This window comes from Hevea brasiliensis, chromosome 11 (assembly GCF_030052815.1).
Source record: "Hevea brasiliensis isolate MT/VB/25A 57/8 chromosome 11, ASM3005281v1, whole genome shotgun sequence".
Classification (NCBI taxonomy): domain Eukaryota; kingdom Viridiplantae; phylum Streptophyta; class Magnoliopsida; order Malpighiales; family Euphorbiaceae; genus Hevea; species Hevea brasiliensis.
This window is the reverse complement of record NC_079503.1, coordinates 83,114,850-83,125,282: the sequence shown is the minus strand read 5'-3', so window position 1 is coordinate 83,125,282 and position 10,433 is coordinate 83,114,850. Positions and strand designations below refer to the sequence as shown.

At 32.3% G+C, this 10,433-nt stretch overlaps 1 protein-coding gene across 2 annotated transcripts; it reads right to left on the bottom strand.

Annotated features, from left to right (window-relative positions):
- Positions 1-8,039: 8,039 nt before the first annotated feature.
- LOC110632877 (protein DMP4) lies at positions 8,040-9,350 on the bottom strand. 2 transcript variants are annotated; one of them, XM_021781242.2, is made up of 2 exons: positions 9,200-9,350; positions 8,040-8,761 (listed from the first exon to the last, which is right to left on the bottom strand). In XM_021781242.2, the coding sequence occupies exons 1-2, from the start codon at positions 9,287-9,289 to the stop codon at positions 8,111-8,113; spliced, it is 741 nt and encodes a 246-aa protein (XP_021636934.2). In that variant the 5' UTR covers positions 9,290-9,350; the 3' UTR covers positions 8,040-8,110. The 2 variants fall into 2 exon arrangements, with proteins under 2 accessions (XP_021636934.2, XP_021636935.2); XM_021781243.2 differs by having other exon boundaries at positions 9,175-9,256.
- Positions 9,351-10,433: the final 1,083 nt, after the last annotated feature.

The window sequence follows — 10,433 nt, the reverse complement described above, 5'->3', positions numbered from 1 at the left end:
TACTGGGAAAAAAAAAAGACCAGCACCAAGAGCAGCTTTCAGATATCTCAGAACTCTATGAACAAGCTAAAGATGGACAGAAGTTGGTCTATCCATAAATTGGCTTAGTTGCTGCACTACAAATGATATATCAGGCCTAGTAGAAGTTAAGTATAACAATCTTCTAGCAAGCTTCCTATATTGAAGCCCATCTGAGAGAGGTTCACCTTGTTCCTTACTAAGCTTAAGTTTGCAGTCCATGGGAGTCTGAGCAGGTTTAGGTTCAAGGAATCCAGCATCTGACAATATGTCAAGTGCATATTTCCTTTGATTAAAAGATATGCCTGCTGTAGTTCTGGCCACTTTTAACCTCAAAAAGAACTTCAAATTTCCAAGATCTTTAATCCTAAACTTCTCATCTAGGAATGACACTAGCAAGGATTAAATCATCCACATAAACAAGGAGGACAGTAATGTGATCACCAGTTTTCTTAACAAATAGGCTATAATCAGATTGAGATTGCAAATATCCCAAGGAAATAAGTACCTGTGAGAGCTTGGAATACCACTACCTACCAGTGTCACACCCTATCCCTCCGTATGATGTAACATGATCCCGTAGTATACCTAATAAATTATCGTACTTCGTCTGCCGATAATCTATTAAATATACTCAAGGGATTTTGGCAGAACAATCTCGTTTTTAAGTCTAACGTGGTAATAAAAATTTATCTGAGTATTTTAAACTCAAGGATGTGTCATAAATTTATTTAGTAATAATTTGACATTTTTAAAATTTTACGAAAAATTCGCGTGGTTACGGCTAAAACTAGATAAAAACAGTTCTTCAATTTACCTGCAAAAGTAATTTACAAAAAAAAGGTTCCAATCCAATATCAACAATTGATAAATCATTTCCAGTAATCATCTCAATTCATTTTTAACAAACTCATCATAAAGGAAATAATTCATTAATTTCCAAATTTAGAAGAAAATTTAAGTACTGCATTCATTGGGGTAATACAATTTATTTCACAAAAATATACAGATAATTAAAATCTCCAGATACTATTATAATTATTTGTATTTGTTTACATATAAAATAATATTACAAGAGTTTTTGTAGAACTATTCAAAAGCACTTACATACACATAGTTACATGCTTACATCAAAATCTAATGTCTAGAAATATATCTACATTATACCCAATATAATCCCAGTTTATCTTCAAGTCGCAGCTTCAAATGATCTTACTCAGCTGCTTTATCTTTTCTTTCACCTACGACAGTATACAAAGCTATCGCTGAGCAGTAAACTCAGTGGTGCACAACAAATAAATTAAAATTTAATACAAAATATACTTTGACAAACCATAGCAAAAAGGCCTATAATAATTAAATTCTTCAAAACCCAATAAAATCAAAATAGATAGTTTCAATCACACAGATTATTTGATGAATAGTGTTTGATCTAATAATAAGAATTTATCCAATTCATAATAAAGCAATTGTATTATTTATATTTTTCTTAAACTATGAAACAATATATCATTTTCCAACCACTAACAAATATTTGTTTCAATCACATTTTATCAAGTATGCATAATTTGAGCATATTGAAAATATTCACACAGCTTAGAGCATGACACTAAAAAAAATGTCGAGTTGTATACCACGACAAAGCCAATTCTCCCAATAACCAAAGCCTAAAGGGGTATACATGGGCTAGCTAGCAAATATGAGTACTCATTCAATTCTTCCTCAACTGGCATACACCTCAACACTTCAACCAGAGAGGGAATTTATTAGACAAGCCAATGAGGAATTCAATTACATTGCTATGCCGACTGTGGTTTCAAAACGCATTCAAAACAGTTTATATTCACAAAAGTATTTACAAATCACTAAACATATTTAATCATTGTAAATTCATGCACAAAGTTGACAATACCTCAAATGTACAATTCACAATTTATAATTCTCAAAACCATACAATATATCCTTAAATGCATAGAAGAAAACATAATTAAATCATACAAAGTCATTCAATAAATTAAAGTTCTTTTCCACAAAAGAAAATACAATTATCAAATTCATTCAAAACTCATTATAAATTTAAAACATAAAAATAAGCTAGTTGTGCACAAACCTCTTTTGTTGACTTGATTTAATCCAATTTTCTTTCTTTCTTCGAAGATCCCTTTCCAATTGAAACACATAATTTTAAAGTGTTTCAATGTTCATTCGAACCATTTCTAATAATTAATTCCAATAATATCATTTTTTGCATACTAAATTTACCTATTAGGTCTTATAAGTTGAATTCTTGTATTTAGTGTTATGGAGTTACTATTCATTTGACTAATTGGGTAAAATATTGACTTTTCATACATAATAGGTAAGTTGGTTTTTATATCACCAACATGTCACATTTTACATTTCACATATGTTGGCATTTGTTGTCAATTTCATTTCAAAACTTATTGTACTTTATTTTAAATTTTCAGATTTCATGCCTTAAGTTTACTGTTCTATTAATCATTGTTACAATAAAAATTTGGCTAAACTCTCTTCTTCGAAGTTATTCCTTATTGTGTCTTCTTTAATCTCCTTTTTGAATCACTCTATTTGGAGTTTTTTAGCTCAAGTTATACTAATTTTAATATGATTGGCTGGATTTGTATCTACCCAGAATTTCTGGACAGCATTGGGGACTGGACAGTTTTGGTAACCCAACTTGGGCAAGCAAATTGACTTAGTTAATAACATTTTTGGGCTTTGATATCTTCATAAGAGTTGTAGCTCTATGTCTAAGCTTTCCAAGGATATAAATTTCAGGTCATTCGGACCTGTTTACAGTGAGTTATGTCAAAATGAGTGAACACTGTTCATTTGATCAAAATTCTGGGTTTGCAAATTGTCAATCCGGATTAGGTCAAATTTTTAGGTTACTTTCAGGTAGAATTCTGGCAGAGTTTCTACATGAAAGTTGGTCCATTTTAAGTCTATTTTACCTCCAATTGGCCTCATACCAATTGGGGTCACACAATTTAGGTTAGGGCTCAAAATACACACTGCCCTCAACCAATTCTCAATTTGCAATAACAATTACACTTCTAACTAAATTTCTCAAACTCCCAAACATTCAATTGCATACATAGGACTTCTAATTGTCATCAAATAAATCTCAATTGGTCATTTTCCAGCAGTGTACACAAATCCTCAATACTCAATATAAAACTCTAATTCACAAGGTCAAAGTCAACAATATATATACATAAAAACAACTAGCTAATACATGAAATTTCAACTAACAATTTACCATACACTTCCACTAATCTATCAACACCATGATTCCACATTTAAATTCATGGAATTAGCACTCTCCAAAGGATTTCAAGGCTGCCTCATTTCATCAATTGTCCAAACCTTCAATTATCACTCACAACCCTCCTTCAAAGCATCAACATCAAACATACATATGAAATACGTTTGCTAGAACATCTTATGACCTTTATCAACATTATTTCCCATCAATTACATGTAAAAATAAACCAAATACCTTGAACTTCCATGGCTTCCGAAATTAAGTCTCACCCAATATTCATCAAATTTTCCAAATTTCTCAATAATTCAACTCAGCATAACCTTAATTCAAGGCTTAGTTAAGCAAGGAAAAGAAAATGGACACTTACCCTTTTTTGAGCTTGCTAAAAACCTCACCAAATCTCTTTCTTTTTGCTGTCAATATCCTTCCCCAAGTGTGGTGATCAACTTTAATGAAGACAATTGCAAGAATCATAGCTTGAAGATGAGTAGATGAAGCTCTTGCATGGTGCGGCCATGGAGGAAGTTGAGAAAATCTTCAATTCGGCTAGGATGAGAGTGATATGAAGAAGAAGAAGAAGTTAATGGGAAAAATTTGTCCTCAAGTGTCCTTATATACCTCCACTAACCTTCCACTAATTGTAATTAAACATTATAATAATTCAAAGTTCCCATATTTACAATAATGCCCTCATTTTTCTTTATTTACATTACATATATAATTGCATATTTTTATGAAATTTTTAAAATTTAATATCACTTATTTTTAATAGACTTTTAGGTCAAAAGTCAACTCTAGGTGTCAAATGATCAAAATGCCCCTCTTCAGGTTGTATTTTAAATTTTTCGATAATACCGATTTAATTCCGAATTCGTTGGTTTCTTTAATTTTCGTTTTTGTTTATACCGAATCACTGAATTTTCTGTGACATTTTCAATGTCATATATACCTCAGTAGACTTTTAATTATGTCCTGAAAATTATTTCTCGGGGTTTTCCACGGTCCTAAGGTTGTCAACTGTCTATGCAGTGACTTCCCGGTGTAGTCACTCATCGCTACGGTTCCAACTCATTTAACCTAATTGCATTTCATCTTTTTTATTTTTTCTTAATTTTTCTTGTATTTTTTTTTATCATGTATTTCATCGTTTTATGTCTCCTCACTATCATTTAATTGTAGTTTCAGACATCCTAATTGTTCGAACAGACACCGGTAACCGGAATAGTAGAATGCATAGACTGCTTAATATAGGGGTGTTACAACTAGCTTACTTAAGACCATACAATGACTTCTGCAAGTGACAAACTTGGTTAGATTTAGAAGTGGTAAAGCCTGGAGTTGGCAACTCCATATAAACTTCCTCATGGAGATCACCATGAAGGAAGGCATTATTAACATCTAGCTAATGTAAATGCCAATTATTTACAGCTGCAAGTGCTAGCAATAATCTGACAGTAGTAATTTTTGCAACTGGTGAAAAATTGTCAAAATAATCAACTCCATCTGTTTGAGTTTATCCTTTTGTTGCCAAACGAGCCTTGTACCTCTCAATTGTCCCATCAGCTTTATATTTGATTTTAAACACCCATTTGCATCCTATTGTATTCTTACCAAGTTGGAGATCTGTCACAACCCAAGTATGATTCTGTTCAAGGGCTTGCATCTCTGCTTGCATAGCCTGTTTCCAACACTCAAATTGAACTTCTTGATTATAAGTCTTGGGTTCAGTTGTGGCAGAAATGGAAAGTGTGAAATGTCTATGTGGTGTAGACAAATAAGAATAAGAAATAACAGAAGACAAAGGATAAAATGTACCTATGGAAGGATGATTGATGTCAGCTTGAATAAGGTTGCAGTGATAATCTTGTAAATATGTGGGAGGTCTCCTAATATATTGAGAATGTCTATAAGGAATGGAAGGAGAATGAGAAGAAGAAATAGGTTGAGAAGAAGAAGGTGAGTTAACAGAAAATGGTGAGTATGAAAAAATGTCAAAATCAGTCACAGAAATATCCTAGATGATAGGAGATAAAGACTGAGCAGAAGAAGAAGCAAATGGAAAGATATGTTCATGAAAAGTGACATGTCTGGAAATAAAAATATTTATAGAATGAAGATCCAATAAAACAAAGCCCTTAGTTCCTGGTTTAAAACCAAGAAAAACACAGTACTTAGCTCCAGGATCAAACTTTGTTCTTTGAGCAGTAACAGTAGATGCAAAACAGAGAGACCCAAAAACTTTAAAAGTATCATACTGTGGAATATTGCCATAAAGCTTTTCATAAGGTGTTTTATTTTGCAACAAGGGAGAAAGAATTCTATTGATCAAATGCACAGCATGAGCAATGGTGTAAGACCAATATTGTGCGGGTAGATGAGATTGAAAGAGAAGTGATCTGGCTACATTTAATATATGTTGATGTTTACGCTCCACAAATCTATTTTGTTGTGGAGTTTCAACACAAGAGGTTTGGTGAATTATGCATTTTGAAGCATAAAAAGAAGCCATGTCAAACTCAACACCATTATCACTTCCCAGGATTTTAATTTCAGCAGAAAACTGAGTTTCCACCATAGTAAAGAATGATTGTAAAACATCTCTAGTTTGGGACTTAGTTTGCAAAAGGAAAACCCAAGTATATCTGGTAAAATCATCAACCACAGTAAGAAAATATCTATGATTATGTATAGAAGGAATAGCAAAAGGGCCCTAAAGATCAACATGAATCAATTCAAAAAATTTATTAGACTTCGAATCACTTACAAGAAAGGGTAAATGTTTCTGCTTAGCATAGTGACAAATTTTAAAAGTTGTAATCTGGAAATGGAAGGATAACCAAGTCTGTAATGCTAGTAATCAAACTTGATAGCAGCACGAAGAGAATGATGAGGTTTGTTGATATGGAAAGTGTGTGAGGAAAGAACAGGATTATCCAATGCATATAAACCATCAGGTAGCTTTGTTGTACCAATCATATTCCATGTGTTCAAGTCCTTAGTAAAACAAGAATTATGACAGAAGGAAAAACAACATGAAATAGAAGAAGTTAATTTGCTGACAGAAAGAAGATTCAAGGTACAGTTTGGAATATAAAGAACATCTTGTAGAATGAAATTTTCAGAGAATTTGACAGTGCCAGAAATAGAGGCAATAACTTTTGCACCATTTGGAAGCGAAACAGTCAATGAAGAAATGGAATGATGTGTGAGAAAATCGCGAATGGAAAAAGTGATATGGTCAGTAGCACCAGTATCAATAACCCATCTAGAAGATCTTGTAGAACATGATAAAAGATAATGATTATGTGACTGACCTGACTGTGGTTGGAAAGTTGATACAAGATTGCTAACAGGAGTAATATTTGAGGAGGATGAAGCTAAGTGGCCTAGAGTAAGGCTATAAGACTTTGACACTGTTCTTGAGTCAGAGAAATACTAAAGCTATTTGGATTCCTCGTGGTAGAAACAATAAGATCAGAAGGCTGAACATCTTCTGAACTAGCACAGTAATTTGCAGAAGCAGTATTGAACCTCTGTTTGTATCCAGGAGGATATCGATGCTTTTTATAGCATGTCTCAACTGTATGTTTATACTTTCCACAAAAAGTACAAAATCTATGGTCCTTAGCTCTACCATTACCACTAGATTTAGGAACATAGGATGGCTTAGATCTATGCTGATCAAACTTGATTGTCCTATTAATAAGAGCCTTAGATTCAACAGTAGTAACACCAACAGGAAATAACTGTCTTTCTTACTGTATAACTAAAGAAAAAACCTTGTTAATTGAAGGAAGTGGATCTAGCATCATGACTTGAGATTTAACTGTGACTTACTGATCATTTAGCCCTTTCAAGAACCTTATAACATAATCATGATCCTAATACTTTTGCATTTTTAGGTATCCTCCACAAGAATAAGGATTCTTGCAAGAACATGAAGGAACAGGTCTGAAGTTCATCAATTCATCCCACAAAATCTTTAATTCTGTAAAATAATCTGTTACAGACCTCTCACTTTGTTTAAGAGCATAAATCTCTTCTTCCAAATCTGATATGCGCAAAATATCTCCTTGCAAAAATCTGTCCTTCAAATCCTTCCAAACATCTGATGCTTTATCAATCCAAATAACACTTTGAGTTGCTTGATAGCTTATATATACAGTAATCAGCTACTTAGGGTAACTAAATTAATTAGCTAACAATCTTACCGTTTCTAACCACTTTACTAATAAGAGAATACACCTGGCATAACCTTCTAACTAATTTTGACTCTTTTATAATAAGCGAATAAATTTAGCGTGTAAAAGTTTATATTTTTTTTTCCTTGAATCGAGGAAAATATATTTTTTTTATCCGCTAATTTAATTTTCTGGACTATATAAATATACTCCTTGCTATTAAAATCTTAACGCATTCTTATGATTATCCTATCATAAAATAAGATATCCGATTTGATAATCTAAGTGAATCTCCCGGCCAAAGACTAAGATCTAAGCTCTCCCTTTAGTTGCAGGTGGAGGATGCCCTCGGTCTCGGAAGCCCCTTGTCAGGAGCATGTGAACAAATGACATCCGGAGTTGATTAATTGACCAGCTTTATTTATTTATTTATTTTCTCCCTAACAATATCCACAAATTAATGATTTGAATAAGGGCCTGAAATGGTTCATTTTGCGGGGAGAAATGATCATATATATGAATCCCTTTCAAGAAAGATAACAAGAAAAGAATGATGAAAAGTGCAAATGAATTTGCCTGAGTTTTACATCTTGGAGAGGGATGGCTTTGCACAACTACTATATCAAATGGGAGAGAGAGGGAAGCCAATTCCATGGCGCTGGGTTGGAAAAACAACGAACAACATACTGCAAATTACACCAATTCCCACTGGTAATGCCGTGAGGACTTCCTGCGTCTCAGCCGATGGTGTTGGATAGAAGCAATTTACCACATTCTGATCAAATAGCGCAATCGCTGCAAATACAAGTATTGACATGAAGGCGTGCATGAAATCTATAAACCGTAAGCGGTACTTTGCTGCGAGCTCTGGTGAAATAGTTACCGACCCATCAATAATATATAAGCCACGAAATGTAGCCAACCCATAACAGACGTCCCCGTTCTTGTCTCTGAAGCTATCTGTGAAGCTCGATAAGAAACATGACAAACCGCAAAGAGCTACTAGCCCGGCGGTCATGAACCTGCTAACTGAGTCGCAGTTGCCTTGGTTTGAGAATATGGGTGATAAGAGTTGGAAAGCAAGAACCGTTCCTGTAGGTAATAGATTAGCCAAATGGGCTGTGCTCTTAAATGTCTGACTAATAGCTTTCTGAATCAAGTTTTTCTCTTCTGTGTTAGGGATGGGCAAATCAGCTTCCAGGAGGGGAAGCTTTTGCTCATTGAGATGGTGATCATGATCAGACTTCCCATGTTCTACCTTAATCTCCATTGCCTGTAAAATCTCAATAATCTTTTGGAATTAATGACTCTTTTCAGCTTGTATCAACTATATATGCATGTATGTATGAATGAAGAGATTAAGATTTGAGTGGATGCAAAGGGAGAGTATAAGTTAGAGATGTCTTGCAAGAAAAAGAAACCCCAAATACAAAGAAGTTATCTTTACCAGAATTTAAGAAGCTGTGGGTTACGGTTATTGTTGCATTTTTAATTAGCCAGTTAGTTACATGTGAAGCGGTTCGTTAAAAGGTTTAGCTCATTGGAATGGTATGAGGTTTCGGGTTCGATTATTTATGATCCAATTTACTTCTGATATATATGTCTATTGGTTGAAATTGTAAACATTGTATTAATTTCCAGAGATGATTCAGCAAAGAGTAGCTTTAAGATATGAAATTAGCATACCTTATTTAAAAGCTAAGGCATATACCTTGTACGCATTAGCTTCACGAGAAGCCTCGAGGATTCCATGATAAATGCAATCAGCAACACGGTTTTCCTGCCACAAGACGCTACCCATTCACCTATCTTATCTTATTTTCATTCATCTTTTCTTTTCCAACAATTTAGCAACAGATTTGTATGATCAAATTTACTTTCCTTTGATTTGGGAGTTGTTTGTCTGTCGCTAAAATCCCATTTTAATGGGTTAGCCATGTCAATCCTATGGACCTGGCCTTAGACTTCTTCATTAACCTGGTGAACAATAAGAGAGAACGACCTGTAAAATTATTTAGGGCTTGATGAGCCCATTAAAGTTTATAGTTCATAAGCCCTTCTCCCCTCTTTAACAACAAGGCTTTCAAACCCTATTCAGTCATCGCCAAAGTTTAAGATTTAACCAGAAATGTCTGCTTTTGAGTAATTAGGCTCATCTTTTAAAATTTCACATCGATTATGAATAATGTATATATGAGATATAAGATATGATATATTTTAATAAAATTATTATAATTTTATCAGAAAGTATACTTTTTTATTCTTAGCGTGTGTTCGTAATCAATTAAAAAGATATTTAATTCGAAATGAATTGGTGTACTGTTTATTACATTAATAAATATTAAATTAATTAATAATATTTTTATACACTGATATTAGTGTATTAAATTTTTTTTGTTAATATTAATATATATTAAATTGATGTTATGTAAATTATTTGTTATTAGCTTGTATATAAAAATATATTTAATATTTAATTAAATTTTCTCATTTACTCTTAATCTCCGATTAATATTACTTAATTTTAGTATAAAATTGTTCCTCAAAAAGAATTATCTAAAAATATTAATAATAAATTTGTATTATTCAAAATATAGATTTAGAGTTATTTTTTTGAGAAGCAGATATTACTATTGTGTTTGGAACGTCTAAAAATATGATACATAATTTTATCCATTTAAGAGTCATCATGTGTCACTAATTAATTATAAATATAAAATGACATCGTTTTATATAAAAATTAACAAAAAAAACCCACATAAAATTTAAATTTATATGAAAATAAATTTAATAAATTATAAAATTAAATATTTATATTTAATTTAATTATTTATTATATATATTTTAATTAAATTTATATAAATTTAAATATAAATATTTAATTTAATAATTATTATACTCATTTTCATATAAATCGAGTTTATATCGAAATCACCCCAATCAAT